Source organism: Leiobunum rupestre, chromosome 5, assembly GCF_980474605.1.
Source record: "Leiobunum rupestre chromosome 5, qqLeiRupe1.1.hap1, whole genome shotgun sequence".
Classification (NCBI taxonomy): domain Eukaryota; kingdom Metazoa; phylum Arthropoda; class Arachnida; order Opiliones; family Sclerosomatidae; genus Leiobunum; species Leiobunum rupestre.
This window is the reverse complement of record NC_143388.1, coordinates 23,356,875-23,375,496: the sequence shown is the minus strand read 5'-3', so window position 1 is coordinate 23,375,496 and position 18,622 is coordinate 23,356,875. Positions and strand designations below refer to the sequence as shown.

The 18,622-nt window shown below is 37.9% G+C and overlaps 1 protein-coding gene across 5 annotated transcripts; it reads right to left on the bottom strand.

Moving 5' to 3' along the window:
• Positions 1-2,950: 2,950 nt before the first annotated feature.
• Positions 2,951-17,194, bottom strand: alpha-Spec (alpha spectrin). 5 transcript variants are annotated; one of them, XM_090174940.1, is made up of 26 exons: positions 17,045-17,194; positions 16,239-16,517; positions 16,049-16,174; positions 15,763-15,987; positions 15,501-15,697; positions 14,990-15,425; positions 14,499-14,927; positions 13,316-14,443; positions 13,166-13,258; positions 12,510-13,097; positions 12,214-12,450; positions 11,462-11,643; positions 11,302-11,401; positions 9,850-9,891; positions 9,006-9,154; positions 8,212-8,938; positions 7,826-8,139; positions 7,117-7,751; positions 6,980-7,056; positions 6,707-6,916; positions 6,218-6,627; positions 5,864-5,881; positions 4,573-4,627; positions 4,261-4,511; positions 3,892-4,186; positions 2,951-3,807 (listed from the first exon to the last, which is right to left on the bottom strand). In XM_090174940.1, exons 2-26 carry the CDS (start codon positions 16,482-16,484, stop codon positions 3,679-3,681), a joined length of 7,299 nt encoding a protein of 2,432 aa, XP_090031066.1. In that variant the 5' UTR covers positions 16,485-16,517; positions 17,045-17,194; the 3' UTR covers positions 2,951-3,678. The 5 variants fall into 5 exon arrangements, with proteins under 5 accessions (XP_090031066.1, XP_090031067.1, XP_090031068.1 ...); XM_090174941.1 differs by lacking the exon at positions 17,045-17,194 and adding an exon at positions 16,802-16,980; XM_090174942.1 differs by lacking the exon at positions 5,864-5,881.
• Positions 17,195-18,622: the final 1,428 nt, after the last annotated feature.

The following is an 18,622-nucleotide window of genomic DNA, read 5'->3' as shown; positions in this document are numbered from 1 at the left end:
CAAAATTGAAGTACGAGACCAGGCTAATGGTAAAAATTCCAGGTAACCCCAAAGCTCTTTACTCACATGTTTCGCGTACCTTTAAGCCCAAACACTCCTTTATAGTAGAGACCCTTGACGGTGTGAGGTTTAGGGATCCGGTTGCGATAGTAGAGGCACTAAATGACTTCCTGCAGTCAGTCTTCATAAGCGAGCCCCATACTCAGGTGGTATATCTGGGTGACTTTTTCTCCCAGTTGGAGACGGCTCACTTAATGTCACACCTAGATTTTGGGCTGACATATGCAACTGTCCGCAAGTACCTTAGGCGCTTACAGATATGTAAATCCCCTGGTCCCGATGCTCTTCATCCACGGTTGCTTTCTGAAGGCTCTGCCATTTTAGAATTCCCATTACTATCAATTTTCAATAATTCCATTATCACTGGTAGGATCCCAGCTGTGTGGAAGCAGGCAAATGTTACCGCAATCAAGAAGTCTCCCAACTCGTGCGTAGTAGACAATTTTCACGGAATTAGTTTGACCTGTCTCCCTTGCAAGGAGCTGGAAAAGCATGTTCGAGATACCTTAGTATCTTTTCTATCGAATCGCTCCTTCTTTTCCAATGACCAACACGGTTTTCTCTTACGGAGGTCGTGCTTCACTAATCTCCTTTCCACTATGGAAGAGGTGACTCGTGGCCTGGATAATGGGGATTCTGTGGATCTGGTTTACCTCGATCTGCGGAAGGTCTTCAACAGTATACCCCATTCTCTCCTCATTCGCAAACTTGACAATTTAGATGTGCCTTCCTCCATAGTAAACTGGACAGCTGAGTTCCTGAGTGGACGTTCGCAAAGGGTGGTCCTTAACGGTACCTTTTCGTCCTGGTGTCCGGTGTCTAGTGGTGTTCCTCAGGGATCAGTCTTGGGTCCCACGCTATTCGTTATTTTTATCAATGATCTCCTTCTAGTTGTCAAGGAGTCGTTTCTGAAACTGTTTGCGGACGAAACCAAGATAGGACGTCGAATTGTGACCCAACGTGATTCCCAGACCCTGCAGACTGATATCAACGCGCTTGCCCACTGGATATCCTCCAATAGTATGAGTTTTAATTCCAATAAGTCCATGGTTCTCCACTGTGGGGATCACAATCCCCATTTCAATTATACATTGGGAGGACGTCCTATTGAGGCGCACACAGTTATTAGAGATCTGGGAGTTACGCTATCAGGCCATATGTTGGGGAATTATCATGGTAGGGCTGCTGTAGCTCGTGGAATGAAGGCATTATATATGTTGCGACGTTCATTTTCTCACTTTAGCCCTAGGTCATTAAAAATTTTGTATAGTGCCTATGTCTGCCCTCATCTGGACTACTGCTCTAGCATTTGGTCGCCCCACCTTGTAAAGGACATTGAGAACCTGGAGAGAGTTCAGAGGCGAGCCACGAAGCTTGTGGCAGGAATGCGCACTTTAGCGTACCAAGACCGTCTAAAAAGGTTGGGCCTCCTGTCTCTGGAGGATAGAAGACTGAGGGCAGATCTGGTGGAAACATTTAAAATTATTTATCGTTTCTACCCTGTCTGTCCTGACACCTTCGATGTCAAATGGACTGGTCGAAAAGTTCCTACTATCTTTAAAAAGCGGTGCAATGGATTGACTAGACGAGTCTTTTTTACTCAAAGAGTAGTGAACCATTGGAATGACCTACCAGTAACTGTTATACTAAAATCGTCAGTCTCTTCCTTTGATACTCGCCTAAATAGAGTTCGTGGATGGCCATGAACTCCCTCTTATGAGTCCATATTCTTGTATTTAATTTTGTCTGACCCTGACTCTCGCACTTTTCTGGCCTTTCGACTTTCCCGGCTTGAGGACACCCTTCTCGCGCGGTTTGTTTGTGGCAGACTTCCCACAAAGGCGACTCTTCATCGTTTCGGGCTCCGGCAATCCAACTCCTGCCCTAGGTCTGCAGTGCGGGAAGACGACGCGCATGTCTTGTTCGTTTGTGCCTCCATCGCGGAACCACGGCGGAACCTTCAACTTTCGCTCCGAGCGCGGTTTCTCCCAGCCACCGTGGTGGGTGTTCTTACAGCTGTACACGCGGGTTTGGCAAGACGTGATTTCGGACACTTGTCAACTTCTTCGTAAAGCTTTTTCGCGCTATTAATTGTTCTTTTTGTATCTATCTGATGTGTTTCTCTTTAAGCGCGTTTTTTTTTTGGTTGGGTAATTTTTCTAACTGTGCGCCTGGTGTGAAGGTCTTGTTGCTGTGTGAACCAATCCCCGCTTTTTGTTATTCTGTCCCCCCTCAAGTTAAGCCTAACTAGACGAAAAAAGTTTGATGGTTACTTTTACGCGAAATTGTTTTGTTTTTTCAAAATGGTTAAAAGTTGTGCTTTTGTTCATTGCCAAAATTATAAATTAACCACCACAAATCCGAGCACAAATGTTTCTTTCCATAGGTTGTAACAGTTTATAATAACGTAGGCACCGCTCCAAGTGTTCTATGATTGGCTAAATACAAATATTATATTTTTTTGTGGATCACATGCTGACTGGCACCTAGGAGCAACAAACACAGCACCCCACGCAAGGAGAACAACCCGTCAAAAGTCGTGCATTTTCTTGTGTACAGTTTTCATTGGCTAGACGCTTAAGCACCTGCTGCCGTCTGAAGGGGAAAATTCAGAAATAGTCTTTCGCCCCTTTTCGTAAAACGTTCAGCGTAAAGGGTAAAGGCTAGTCCAATGAAATTTGTACACAACACTGCTTTGGCGTGTTTAAAGGCTAGCTGTGTTCTCCTTGTGTTTGTTGCTCCTAGCTGGCACTGACCAAAGCTACAAATGCCTACTCCCCCTTTTTACTCCTGAGATCAGTCAAATATAGGAAACGATTTCTGGTGCTTATTACATATATAATAAAACAAGCCGTTAATGCCAAGTTATAGCACGATAAATTTTATTTCAATAAAATAATAGGATATAGCTACATTAAACCGCACATATCTGTACCAGAATATGAAATGAATTCTCTAATACCTTCCAAAATCATAACTTGAATAATATATACATGCATACCGAAAGAAAACTAAAATAATATCCGCTCTAGAAACAGAAAATTAAATTATTCCTAAAACTTAATCAAATTGTAAGATTTGATTACAAATGCACAATTTTGTTTCAAAGTTATTTGAAAATAGTATTAAAATGTAATTTTTAAAGCAATTTACTTGAAGGTAGCATGTATATTACTCAAAACTAATTTACGAGTCCCTTATATTTATTTATAGTCCATTTGCTAAATCAGGGACTTTTCCCTGACATTTGTAAAGCATTTTGCAATTTTAACCAACCCTCTTAACTGGTGTATACCAATGTATGATTTAAATAAAAGCTCAGTTTGTTTAGGATCAAATATTTTAAAATAAATTCGTAAATAATGGGATTTGATAAAGTTGAAACTAAAATATGGCAGTGGCAATACATATTATGGGGTAGAAATAACGGCTAAAAAGTTCTTCGAAGCTCGTTATCGTAGCTATTCAAGTGTATTTCAAAAGCCCTTTCACATTTAAACATTTAAAAGTGACTAAAAAGCTGCTTCATTACATTCCGATTGGTAAATAAAAATTTTATACTTTGGATAAATTTTATATCGAAATTCATTTGTGTGACTCTCTTAAGTAAAAATAAGCTTAATTTTGGAAGAGCATGTGAGTGAAGTCAATGTAATCGTATGCTCCAGTGATGCTCCGCCCAGTTTTAGGATCGTTATAAGGTTTCATTCTCATTACACAATAATCCGCCATTTCTTTCGTTAAGTTCTGTACAAAAGAAATCAGTATTAAATTCAAATGATTCAAGAAGTTTCATTTTATTAATATAAATTAATAAGATGTTAAACTTACGGCGTAAAGCTCATCAGCAGTGACGTAAGGTCGATCTCCGGAAGTGATCGCTCGGAAAGCATTTTCGATTTCCTCGCTAGAACGTACATTCTCGGTTTCCCTGGAGATCATGAAGGCCATATATTCTTGCAGAGACACATAGCCATCTCGATTGGGGTCAACAATATCTAATATTGCCTCAAACTCTGGGTCTGGTTGCCCTTCTTCTACCATCGGTAAATCGTAACCTAAAGCTCTTAAACAGCTCTTGAATTCTTGATGGTTAAGGCGGCCACTCTTGTCCTTGTCAAAGTGCCTAAAGGTTATCAAGTATGATGGTAAAATTTTAGTTTGCAATACGCATAAGCCTTTTCTAGAGTTCAAACATACTTGAACATCATGCTGAACTCTTTGAGGGCATCCTCGGAGACCCCACTTTGGTTTCGGGCTTGAATTTGCTGTTCCAAATTGTGCTGCATTCTCATTCCGAGTTGGTCAAGCTGATCCCACTGTTGCGCCAAACCAACCGTGCTATGTTCTGTATACCGATTATCCAATATTAAATGTTCTTCTAACAGGGCACCTAAATCTTCTATTTTCTTCAAATCAACTCTCTTTTCCCTTACATCACCGGCTTTCCTCTATTTTACGCAAGATGAAGCAATATAGGAACAAGATTTTGTAATATTAATTAATACCTACCTTAGTTGCTTCTAACTGGGCTTCTAAAGTTCCTGAACCTTCCATCATGGAAGACCTTGTATATAAAATCTTAAGATTACACATCAAATAATTCTAATTTGATTATCAACACTCAATAAAGCAGTGTTAGTTGGGTAGTAAAACAACCCATGACAGTTTTTGTATTGCGGAAAGCGTATGGGTAAAAGCAATGTAGTAATTAGTGAAGACAAATCCTGGCCTTTAAAAGTGATTGAACATTTAAATATTACTTCTTTCTTAAAAACTAAAGTAAAATTTTTTATAACTCAAAAAACCAGTTTATATAAGTGAAAATAGCAAATAACGGTGTTTTAGAAGGGCGGCAGAATTTTTTTAAACGATACCCATAAAAATAAAGCAAAATTATAGGCACAAAAACATGCAAAGCCTAAAAAAATAAAATAAAATTGGTAAGCATGTGCGAATATTTATTTTGGGTTTTCGGGTCGAGTATCGGGTATCAAAAATTTTGCTTTTCGAGTATCTAGTCGAGTATCTAAATTTTATCGGGTTTTCGAGTATTTAGGCTTAGATTAAAAAAGGGGTTTCGAGTACTCGAGTAACCTCGGGTACTTGAGTAACTTCGAGTACTCGAATAATTATGCTTAGCTAAAAATTATGGTTCGAGTATTCAGTTCTACATTTTATTAGGAAAAAACAAAGTTAACTTTCAAAACGGGTGAATTAACACTGAGTCATATTTAAAGCTTTTAAATATACTACACTACTGAGCCTAACTTTCCAAACTAAAATTAAACCACCTACAAAAGGTTCGTGACTAGTGATTAACAAGCTACCAAAAAGTAATGGGAGGTGAGGGAACTTTAAGTTATGGTTAGGCTTTTAATTTCAGTTTCATTTTGTACCTTTACTTGCTTTTAAAACAATATCCAATCAGGAAGAACCTAAGAATTTATTCTGACTCTTCGACCAATTAGAGGGTTTAAGGCCAACCCAAAAAGATGTTCTTTTTTGGGAAAAAATCCATAAAACGTAACGGGTTTTTTTTTCGAAAATCCCGCCGAAAACTCGCGGGTAGGGCCTTTGCAAAAATTGGCCTATCGGGTACCCGGAAATCTAAGGCTATGCTTTGAGTTTAGACCCGAAACTTTTTCGGGTTTTTTTAATAACGATTTTCGGGTATCGAGTCGAGTACCCGACTCGATACTCGATCGAGTACTCGATTAAAATCGGGTACTCGCACATGCTTAAAAATTGGGTTATAGGTAAAGCAAGGAATAAGGAACAAAAAATAAAATGTAATATTAACCCATCTAGGAGCCACATCCTTTATGTGGTGAATTCGGATGTTGATTTTTACAAGAAAATTATAATGAAGACAATGAAAAAACAACAAAGGTCACAAAATTAAAAATCTACTATTAACTAAGAGCTTAAGCCTACTTCTATCTACGTCAGTTAAGCGCAAAACTAAAAACTAAATAACAAACTAAAAACTAAATAGGAAACTAAAAACTACCAACAAATAACTATACACAGAAAACTTTTGTTTTGGGACGGCCTGTCACTAAGAGGCTCGAAAAGGCCTACAAAAAAACCTGAATAGATCTAAAATTGGTTTCTTTAAAAACAAATATATATAAAAACCAAATAAAATACATGCCTAGTTTCCGTTAACCATTGATGGAATGCATTGGCGTGTTTCGCAAATTCTCTCCTTAGCCGGTCATTCTCTTCCTGCCTCTGGGCTTCTTTGGCTAATTCAATGTCCCTTTCTTGAATGATTTTTTGCAGATTTCGCCAAGTGTCTTCCAAAGCTTCCATGGTGAACCAAGTGTATGGATTAGCACCAACATTGAAGCTTTTGATTTGACGGTCTAAATTAGCTAATGCCTCAAAATCTGCCTGGGCAGAGCTTAAAGACGCTTGGAATTGGGCGTGTGCTTCTCTTAGCGCTCGAATTTCTTCTATGGAATTGCATCGAACGGGATCTGTGAGATCTTCCTCTGCATTTTCGAACCAACTGTTAAAGGCTGAAGCTTTTTTCGCGAACATGAGGAACAGATCTTCGATCTAAATTTGAAATATAACATAAATGCTTCATGTTAAATCTTTTAAATCACTTAAATAACTATCATAGATATTCATTCACCTGTTTAAACTGTTCCTGCATTCTAATAAGGCGTTGTTTCCTAGCTTCAGATGCTCCAAGTAGATTATGCCATCTTTCCATAACATCATTGTGTCTCTTAACAATAGCTTGCGTTTGATCGTGATTCGCAGCCACTAGTTGGTCTTTCAATTGGGTAATGCTTTGGATACCTTCTTGCTCAAAAGCGGCTAATCCAGCATCAAATGTTTCCTGCATTTTCAAATCATATTACACATACATCAATAAATGATTTTTCGGTAAAATTAGATTTACTTGTTTCGTAAGTAGAGTTTGAACTGATGATAAATCTCTGCCATAGTCCTCGGATCGAACATGAACTTCTTTGTCAGCTGTAATGAGAAATTTTTAAATAACAATATTTGAATTTCAAAAGCAAATTAAAATTATACCAATCCAGCTTTCAACGACATCAGCCTTCCACATGAATTGAAGGTATGCTGAGTTGTCCTTCAGCTTTCCTTTACGTCTGTTTGCACTTGTTTCCAGCGAATCCAAACGATTTTGAAGATTGCCAAGTCTTTGGCTAATTGATTCTGCGTGATGATTTCCTTCAGTAATTAGGGCTTGTCCCGCTGAAGTTATGTCAGCACCACGTTCACGATGTACAGCCAAATCAGCCTCAAAAGCTTCGTGCTTCTTCAACAGTCCTTGAACAGCAGCCATAGTGTCCCCGTAATCTTCAACAGCTAGCAATTGTTGCTTTTCAGAAATCCAGGCTTCTTCTTCCTCTACCTTAGCCAAGAACTGCTGATAAGTCAGTGACTCATCCAACTTATTGCCTCGGTCACTGGCCATCTTCTTCAGTTCCTGCCACGACATTTCTAAAGCATTCAAACGCTGTTCAATTTCAGGAACACCCAAGTTAGACTCTGCCATTAGTTTTTGAGCTGCTTCCTGAACAGACTGAATAGCTGGTTCGTGAGAGGCAAGTTCAGCTTCAAATCTTTTGTGTTTTTTCCGTAGATTTTGAACTCCAGTCAAATCACGGCCATAATCATCAGAGCTGACAAGAAGTTTCTTTTCCCTGTGTTTGAAATTATGAATTTAGGAATGGAAAATAGGGCAAAAAAAAAAGAGTTAAATGATGTCATCACTAACTTTATCCATGATTCTTCATCAGCAATGTCTCTGAAAAATTGATGGAGGGTATTGGCTTCGTTCAAACGTGTTCTTCTATAAGTTGCCAATGTTTTAACTCGTTCATAGCGTTCAACAATTGACGTTCTCTTTTCTTGGATTGTAACAGTGTCAAATTGGCCAGCATCAACTAAAGACTCAGCGAGATTGTTCATGTCTCTAACTCTATCTTCATGGGCAGTGACATCTGCTTCTACCAATTGATGTTTTTTGATTAAATTTTGAACCGAGGCAAGATCTTTGCCTTGATCCTCAGATTTTAACAAGGATTCCACCTAATATAAATAGAAATTGTCAGCTATGTCACCAAGCAGAAGTCTTAACTCTGTGAGACTTCTAATGCTTACCTCCCCAAGCCAGAAATCAATATCCTTCACTGCGGCATTAAATGTCCTCTGTTTATTAGCTTCCTTCAACTTCAAGCTCTTTTCTGATGATTTTTGAGTCAGGTACTCCCATTGCTCTGCAATAGAGCCTAATCTGGTTTGAACAGCAGGTTCAGACCCAGCACATTTGGTCTGATCGATCAAATTCTGTCCCATAGACAACACTGAATGTATACGATCAGCATTAGCAGCCAATTCAGCTTCAAAAGCCTGATGTTTTTGATGTTTGCTTTGAATGTTAGAGGGATCTTTGTAAGACTCATCCATGGCCATTTGCAACTTTTCAGCGATCCAGTTTTCAATTTCATCAGCATCACGGCTGAATTGCTGCAAGGTTTGCGATTCACCCAACTTAGAACGTTTCTCAATTAAGGCTTCTTTAAGATGAGCCCATCGATCCAGTACTTGCTCCTTCTTTTCAATTATTGGATCAGTGGCGTAATGATCCGCCGCAACTAGTTGATCAGCCAGTGAGGAAAGGGTGGAAATTTTTTCTTCTTGAGCGTTGATAGCTTTGTCAAAATCTTCGTGTTTCTTGATGAGGGCTTCAACATTATCACCACCCATGTCATCAGAGCCTAAGAAAGCTTCACGGCTCGCCATCCAATTTTCAGCTTGTTCACAATCACGATAGAACAACTGAAGTTCTAGGCATTGGTCCAATTTCATCCTTCTCGCAATCCAGGCTCTGAAATAGATTTGATTAGAATGATTGTTATTATTATAAATATAAATTAAAATTATTCTACACTTACTTTTCAAGTTCTTGCCTGGCATCATTCATCTTTTCAAGTCTTTCCTGAACTTCAACACTAGCGTAATGACCACTCTGCAGCAATTGCTGTCCAAACATCTCAAATGCTTGGAATGTACCAGCTCTAGCATCAATTTCAGTTCGGTGTTCCTATATCGCACAATATCAATATTAGAAAGTACAAAAACACAATGTGACACTTCATGCAATCTTCACTAAAGATATTAAATCTACTTAAGTTTGAAAAACATTAAGCGCAATGTAAGAATAAGCGAAATTATTAATAACACTGAAAAGATTTTTGAAAACAAAAATACCAACCTGGAAAATGAATGAAAATATTAACACAATACATTAAAACAAAAATATTAAAAACTCTCCAACTAATTGGAAAGTTAGAGAAACCTCAAAACACGAGGTTTCACTTCACATCTAGATTTACTAAATATGAAAAGCGACATCTTGTTATTGAGCCCCAGCCTAAAACTACTAGGGAAAAATAAGCCTTAATAGAGTAGAATTCAGCGCAAAGTTAAATATAAATCATGCTGTTTGCAGCTACCCACCAAAAGCAGATTTCTCTTTCCTAAAGAAAATTTGCAGTTTTATTAAAGCCAATAATTCATAACTAAACCATAAACTTTTGACAGGTTAAAAGGCAAATATAACTTTTAAAAAATTGGGATTTGCATGCGCGCCTGCAACATTTAAACAATTTAATCACAAATTCACAAATTTTCTGGGGAGTTAATTATATGACAATAAACAAATAGAACATGGTGAATGCAATCAATTTTTGTTTAGAGGAGCGCTCTATATGGGCAATCTGGGGTTTCCTAGAGTACCTGCGGTATGCCATAGTGAACATCTATCTCATAGCGGTAGTTCTATAAATAAAAAGAAAAATAAAACCCTAAAACCAGGCATCTGAATGTAATAAACCAAATAATTTATGTTAAGGGTTGTTATCTCTGAAAACAAATTGTGTAAGAAATGGTTTGAAATTGCAGAAAAAAAAATGATCTGAGAGTCACACGAATGTAAACAATCATATTAGAATGAAATTGAAATTTGGTAAAGTCTCGTCAGTTTTGAATAATTTAGGGTTCGGATGCAATAAATTTTATCATAAATCCATGATCAATACTCCATAAGCTTAATATATTTTACAAGTCAAAACCACGCTAGCGGGCAAGTTACTCCACAACTAGCTTGTCTGCACAAAATCAAAACTTACAGCCGAGCTACCAATAATTTTTTTCCTAAAGAGTACTGTAATACTTTTGGAAAATAGCAAGACATTATAGATTTAAGATTTTTACATTTGTTTACATTCACGTACTGCTAAATCTTAAAAAAGTAAGCAAATTTTAAATATTGCCTTTTAGCAAAAAAAATGTAAGCAATCAATAATAATATATTTGTTGTAACCAAGTCAAAAAAAAAGGCAAATATTTTAAAATAATTTCTTTCATAACCCTTAATATAACACAAATCAAAAACATAAAATGATTCAAAAACTAAATAGTGCTTTCCTCTACACATACATAACGCAAGTTCGGGCACCTCCTTCAAGGGCAATGCAAGTGGACATATAGAGAGGGGGGGCTTAATTTGGAACTATGTTTTCTTATACAAGTTGTAAGTTGGTTTTCCAAGGAGGATATTATACCGCCCAAAAACATTATTCTCCTGGGTGTAACCATGTGGTGCAATTTTAATTTTCTTAGCTCACCCCCAACGAACCCCGGATTTTTGGCTTAGTTTAATTTATTTATCATGGAGAAAAGAGGAGAGTTAGTTTCCGAGAGTTTGATGTTGATATTTTCAGTTTAACAATGTTTGGAAAAAAATTTAGCCAAATAAATTTTTACAATTATGGAGTTCAGTTGAAACATAAGGCCACTAACCTCACACACTTGGCCCTATATCCAGTTCCCAGTCAATATACCCCGACAGAATATTTCTTTCGAATAATTACCCTACGTGGTTTTAGTACAAAGGATCCAATTTGTCGGAAAACTTGAAAACTTCACTTTCCTCGCCTATTATCGCGATTAAAGAATGCATGGATTTTACCGCATAAAAACTGCGAGAGGCGCATTTATACAAAATAAACGAGGGAAATATGGTTCCGCTTTTATACAGCGGGAAAGGCTATGGCAAATAGTGCATGCGCAGTCGTTCTTTTTATCTACTAGATAATTTAAACCCCTGCATGGCCATTTGCGTTGCCCTTTAACTATCAGCTGTAACACCATTTTCGTGATATAGGAAACAGAAGATAATCTTTTTACCTGATGTCTTTCTAACAAAGCTTCAGCACCAGTTACATCAGAGGCTAACTCATCCGAAGATACCAAAGTCATCATACTGTTGATCCAAGACATCAGATCTCTAGAAAATGAAATAAAAATAAAGATACCGATAATTACACTTAAATTGTGACAAACATACCTATAATCAGCCAAAAATCGTTGCAAATCATGAGAATCCAAAAGTTTTTCTCGTCTGGCATTAGCTTTGGCGGTAAGTTGAGTCCATTCTTCGTTGATCTCTCGTTGTTTGGTGTAAATGGTATCTCCAGCTTCAGGGTGGGTATGCATCAGTCTGTTTGCAGTCTCATCCAATGTACGGATCTACAATATAAAAAAGTCAGATAAATATACAACTAAATTATTGACTAATAACTAAGGGTGTGCGAGTCCTGTTTTTGGAAATTCGAGTCGAGTCTCGAGTCTTAGAAACTTGGACTCGCGAGTCCTCGAGTCCAAATATTAAGGACTTGATCGAGTCCTCGAGTCCTAAAGAATTAGGTTTAAAGCTTTCGAGTCCAATACGAGTCCGGAATGTTTTTAACAAGTCCAATTCGAGTCCTAATTTTTATCGAGTTCAATTCGAGTCCTATGTTATCGTGGCCAATTCGTCTGAAATTTATTTGCCGCTGTTTAAATAATCTTGCCCAATAATAATGGACTCGCCGAGTAATAATGGACTCACCGAGTAATATTAGACTCGCCGGGTAATTTTCAAATTATCTATTTACTCGAGTCCGCTTCGAGTAATTATGTACCCTTTTCGTGGGAATCGGGTACCCGTGCGAGTAATAAAATTACGTATTCCGAGTCCGAGTCCGAGTACTCGGACTCGGACTCGATAACGAGTACTCGCAATTTTCGAGTACTCGCACACCACTACTAATAACTGACCCTATCTCCAAGAGCAGCAAGGTCTCTTTCCAAACCCTCATGCTTCCTTTGTAAGGTTTGAACGCTTCTTAGATCATGGCCATAGTCATCGTTATTGAGTGCTTCATCTTTCTCTTGAATCCAGTCTTTAGTCTCATCCACATCCCGATGGAATCTTTGAACTTCATGTGCGGAACCCAACTGAGTAGCTCTTTCAGCTGTGACTTGGTTCAAGTGTTGCCATTTTTGATTTAATTCCTAGAGAAAATGGTTATTTTACACTAAAAGTTAAAAAAAATATTAAAAATTAGCTTTACATCAACTTGGGTTTGAATCTTAATAGCTGCTTCAGTTTGCCCTAATCCAGCCAGCTGCGTTGCAATTTCATTCATCTCGGCCAACCTAACTTCATTGGCTCGCAAATCTCCCATGAAATCATCAAATTTCTTTTGCAAGACCTCAACTTGCTCTAAATCCTCGCCGACTTCTTGCACTTGGGCTACTTGCTCTTTGTCCCGGATCCATTGTTGAAGGTCAGCCGCTTCACGGACAAGTTGATAGGCCTTGCAAGATTCACCAAGTTTGTTCTTCCTTTCTGTGCCAAGTCCTAATAGGTTTTCATATTGGCCTTCGATCTGGCTTTGTCTGGCCGAGATGTTGTTAGAGTCTGCCAAATGTTGCTGGCTAGCTGAGAGTCCAGCTTCAACTTTCTTCACGTAGACAGCCGGAACGAAACCTTGACGATCATTCACTTCTACTTTCCACCAATCTTTGTTGTTGCTATTAAGCAGGGTCAAATTGTCTCCTTTCTTCATTGACACTTCGCGAGGAGATTTTTCTTGGTAATCGTACAAAGCAACGACACACTCTTTACCAGCTTGGTCTATAACGGGTGTTTCTTGTTGCTAAAGGTATAAAATTTTTAATATGAGGTAAGACTGAAACGAGATTTGTAAAATGCACATATACTTACGCGGCAAGACTGGGCCTGTTCCCGCAGAGACATTATTGTGTTTCCAAAGGCTTCCATATCAGAATTTAAAGCTTCGTGTTTCTTCAACAAGGCCTACAACGCAAAAAAATTAACATAATTCCAAAATAGTTTATCATAAATTAATCATACTTCGGCAGAATCCTCATCTTTTCCAAACTCTTGACTACCAACGATTGGTTCCTTTTCCTTCATCCACGACTCGGCTTCATTGGCATCAGCAAAATATTGATGAGCTTGGAGAGAGTCTTCCAAATCTTGTTTTCTTTGCAAGGCTTTGTCTTTCAACTGTTGCCAATGCTCGCTTAAACTTTGGACTCTTCGTTGGATTTCTTCTGAGGCAAAGTGTTTTTCACTCAGCATTTCTTCTCCAACTTGACAAACAGCTCTAATACGATGTTCGTGGTTGTTAATTTCTGCCAATACAGCTTGGTGTTTCTTTATCAGATTCTGAACACCAATAAGATCACGGCCTCTATTGGTTGAGGCAGCAATAGGTTCCTTTTCTCTAATCCAGGCTTCTTCATCCTCAACATCTCGGAAAAGTTGCTGAACACGAAGAGAATCATTTAGGCGCTGTCTTCGAGCTGCAAGTGGGGCATGGAGGGCGTTGTAACGCTGAACCATGGCACCCTGCTTCATCTGAATATTATCGGAGTCAAAGTGACCGTTTTCAATGAACTGAGTTGCTTGGATTACAGCTCCGTCAATTCGATCCTGATGAGAAGCGATATCAGCTTCCAATAAGGCATGTTTCTTCAACAAATTTTGAACACTAGTCAAATCCTTTCCATAATCTTCAGAAAGTAAGGCAGCTTCTATTTCAGTAAGCCAGATTTCTATGTCTTCAACACCTCTGTTAAACTGTTGTTGGGCAGCCGCATCGGACAATTTAGCTCCTTTCAGCTCGGTTGCAGCGACAAGTGACTGCCACAAAGTTACAATCTCCGACATGCGTTTATTGATGACATCAGAAGCGTAGTGATCTGCATCAATAAGTTCCTGAGCCGTGCTGGTGATTTCTTCAACTCGACTCTTGTTAGCATTTAGCTCTTGCTCAAAGTTCTGATGTTTTTGAACTTTGCCATTCAAATTTGTGGGATCCAAGTAGCTTTCATCAGTTGCTGTTTTCAATTTCTCACTAATCCAGCCTTTGGTTTCATCACAATCTCTTTCGAATTGTTGGAACTTATACGAATCTTCCAAAATTGCGCGTCGAATACGAGATTTTTCTTGTAAAGCTTCACGACGCTCCAAAAGCTATTAAATGAAAAACTTAAAACAAATGATATAACTAAAAAATACAAATCCTTACCAGGGCTCTACGTTGAGCGACATCATCAGCTGCGTAATGCTGTCCTTCTATCAGTTTTGTTGCAAACTCATCGAGCGCCTTTATTTTTTCCTCCTGGGCAGCCAAGGACTTCTCAAAGTCTTCGTGTTTCTTAATCAATGCTTCCACCGAGTCTAAGGACTCACCCATATCATCATTTGATAAGAATGCTTCCTGTTTGGCCATCCACGTATCTGCTTGCTCAGTATCACGATAGAATAGCTGTAAGTCCATACATTGTTCGTATAGAATTCGACGTTCTTCCCATAAACTGAGTAGAGATTGTTTTTCATTGGCCAAGGAGACAAGCTTGTCTTTCACTTCTTCAATAGCGTAGTGATCTTGATCCAAGAGTAACTGTCCGGCTTCGGCGGTAGCTTTAAAACTATCTTCCCTGGCATCAATTTCACCCTAATAAAACCAAATTTAACCAATAAAAAAAATTTTCCTAAAAAAAATCACAATAAACAAACCCTATGTTCTTGATGTCTTTCCAAAAGTGCTTCAGCTCCAGCAACATCTTTAGCAAGCTCATCGGCTGCAATTATGGTCTTCATATCATGAATCCAAGAAATCAGATCACGATAATCAGCCAAGAATCGGTGTAGCATGTATGATTCATCCAGGCGTCGTCTTCTCTCTTGAGCCTTGGATTTCAAACGATCCCAGTTGGCTACGATCTCATTGTTCTTCATTCTGATTTGGTCACCATGATCTTCGTGTGTAGAGCAGAGGCGTTGAGATTCTTGGCCGATAGTTATAACTTTGTCTTCCAAAGCCGCCAAATCTCTTTCAATTCCTTCATGTTTGCGCTGCAGTGTTTGAACACTCACTAGATCACGCCCATAATCATCTGATGAAAGAACAACGTCCTTTTCAGTAATCCAAGCAATTGTTTCATCAGCATCACTGTTAAATAAATATATTTCACTTTCAGCATTCACTCTTAACTATTTCACAATTAAGTTTAAATTTAAGACCTACCGATTAAATCTTTGGATTTCATGAGCACCAAAAAGTTTATTTTGTCTCAGCAATGTTAGAGCCTTCAATCTTTGCCAGGCTTCGTTTAGTTCCTCTTTTCGTCGAATAATCGTATCTTTTTCAGGGTGTCCTTCATTGGAAAGCTTATCAGCTTGTTCATTGACTTCTTGAACCCTAAATTCTTGGCTAGCCATGTCCTGAATTTAAGATCAAACCTTTAATTAACAATTTGTTCTAAGAAATACCTGAAATCAAACTTTACCTTTTGAAATTCATCAAATTTTCTCTGCAGTACTTCCACATGTTCTAAATCTTGACCAAACTCATCAGTAGTTACAAAAGCTTCTTTATCGTTGATCCAGAACATGACTTCATCACACTGTCTTAAAAATTGGACGAGCACTAGAGCTTGTTGCAATTTTAATCCTTTGTCTGCCAGTTTTGTTAAAAGTAGCTCCCATAAACGGTGCAGCTCTTCCAAACGGAACTAAATATCAAAATGAAGCTTTAGACGTCAGAGTAATAAATTTGAAAAATCAAACCCTTACTTTTATAACATCGGATGCATAATGCTCTCGGCTGATCATTTCCATTCCAGTGTTGTCTAAAACAACAATTGCATTGCTATGGGCAGCTACTTCTGCTTCAAAAGCTTGGTGCTTTTGTATTTTAGCCTAAAAGAGCAAAAAGTAACTATTAATACTCTAAACAAACACGGCTTATTACTGGAAAATTTACCTGCAAATTAGTGGGATCTTTGTAGCTCTCATCTGAAGCTGCTTGTAGTTTTTCATTAATCCATGATTCAAGTTCATCAGCATCTCTTTTGAAATATTGGAAGCGTCTGGAGTCTTCCAACATGTCCCTTTTGGCCTTAGCCTCAACTTTAAAATCGGCATAGCGCCCCAATACTTCATCACGGCGCTTCTGGATGTCTTCCACACTATCCAGAACCTTAATCTCCCTTGGTTGCATGTTATCCATGATCACTGGATATAGGCAACCCGCCTTAGTCTACTACACCCAAAATAGAAAAACCAGAAATTAGGACTAACCATTACTTCATTATGTAAGCCCACGAGCATTTATATAATTAAGGTCATTTCAATTTCCCTCGGTCATTTAAATTGATCCAATTTATCCAGCAATATAAATTTATTAACGTGACAAACTAAAACAAGGGTGTGGTCAAATTTGTTAAAGCTGAAAAAGGAATGATAAGATAAAACTACATACAAAATGTATTTATTAGGTAAAATTAATCATTTAAAATTAACTTTAAGTTTTTGCGGAAGTGGTACCTTCTACAAAAATGTCCGATGTGATGTGGCCCCTGAGAAGCCAATTGAGGTAGAGGTTAGGACTATTCCTTGCCAAGGCTCTTTACTGTAAACCGAAACTAAGGCCTAGAAATTGTCAAGTACTATACCGGGTTTTATGAACATGTTTTAAGTTTGTTGTTTCAAAATAGTTAAAGATAAATATCAAAGTAGTTCTTGAGCTATTCTACATGGGCCTTACAAAAATTGAAATATAGTACTTACCTCAAACAGAGAAATTTATACTAGAATAAGAAGCCTCAGACCGACTGAAGGACAACACCCAAAAAATCTCAACAGTTCGCTCCACAAACATGAAGCGACTAAACGTAGCAATGAATCCCAATGGTTGCGGATTATCATAAAAAATGTACAAGAGGAATAGCAGCTTGGGTGATTGATTGTTTCGGGTTAATTTACGTGTATTAACAAAAGTGGATATAAAACATATCCACTTTTGGTATTAACTTTCGGATATGATATGACCTAAGTCTCATTTATTGAAATATCCATTGACCGGAAGTAGCCCTTACAAACATCTAGGTTTAGAACCTCGAGATACATCAAGGTTCGTAAATCGTGCATGCTCTAAGGGAGATACATTATAAAACCGTGTAAAACCTAGAGTTGCTGGTCCTTTTATATGTTTTCTATAGTATTACGACATCGGGGTTTTATTTCTGCAGTCTCATGAAATTAATAAAAAATATTAAAAGGCCTAGTTTTTCACAGTGCTCTAGCTAATTTAGTTTGTTTAGCTGCCTTAAGATAGAATTAGGTTAGGCGAGATTATAGTACAATAATACGAAGGTCATTCCGTCAGTTTGACTTTCTTAAAAAACGACTGGCTTCAGTCTGAGGGAATTTTTGAGCAATGAAAATTAGGAACCGTTGCTACTTTTAGTACACATCGCAACAATACTGCCAGGTTCATTGCCGTTGCGAGCCGGCTCGGAAATATTTGGCGTTTTAGGAACCGGATGAAATGGTAAACATGAACTCAAAAGTAAATAGGGGGAGAAAGTCTATCACTGTCTTCAGATTTTACCTTCCACCATGGGCCAAGTAATGATAAATCTAGTACCAGATAAAACAATGAGAGAGGGAGGAGAAATTCCTAAAGTGTCGAAAGTGTTTTGACGAAACATTCTGCTAAATTCTGAAAATAGGTTATAAAACTTTTAATCGTATAAATTAAATTTTATGACCATGGTCTCGATGTATAAACTAAAATTAAAATCAACGACGGATACTTCATGGTTAAAACATTTTTATTTTTAAAAATAAAAATGTTTTAACCATGAAGTATCCGTCGTTGATTTTAATTTTAGTTTATAAAACTTTTAATTTATTTTTAGAATAATACAATTATTTTATAATATTAGATCTATTTAAATTACTTGCCTTATATTCAGATAATTTTCATGTTTTTAAAAGGAACAAAGGTTTACATTTGAAAATATTACTATCTCCACTTTCTCCAGTCACGTGGTTTTTAAAATATGTTCCTAAAATGACGTATTTCCGCAATAGAAACATTATTCCGATAGGTGGCGATAGTAGTCGCGTGTTAGCGCGGCTGTACCCGTTTTGGAGAAAAGTCATGTCCTGGATTTATCATTACTTGGCCCATGCTTCCACCATGCTTGACACCCTTTTCAAAGAGCTAGTGATCACGTGATATTTCTAACCAATAAGGATAGCACATTACGCGTGAAGTAGTGCATTTGTGGTATTCCGGTCCGCGCTCAAGATAAAAATTTTGAATTTTATTCCCTGGCAACCATGTCACCGCCTCGCGAT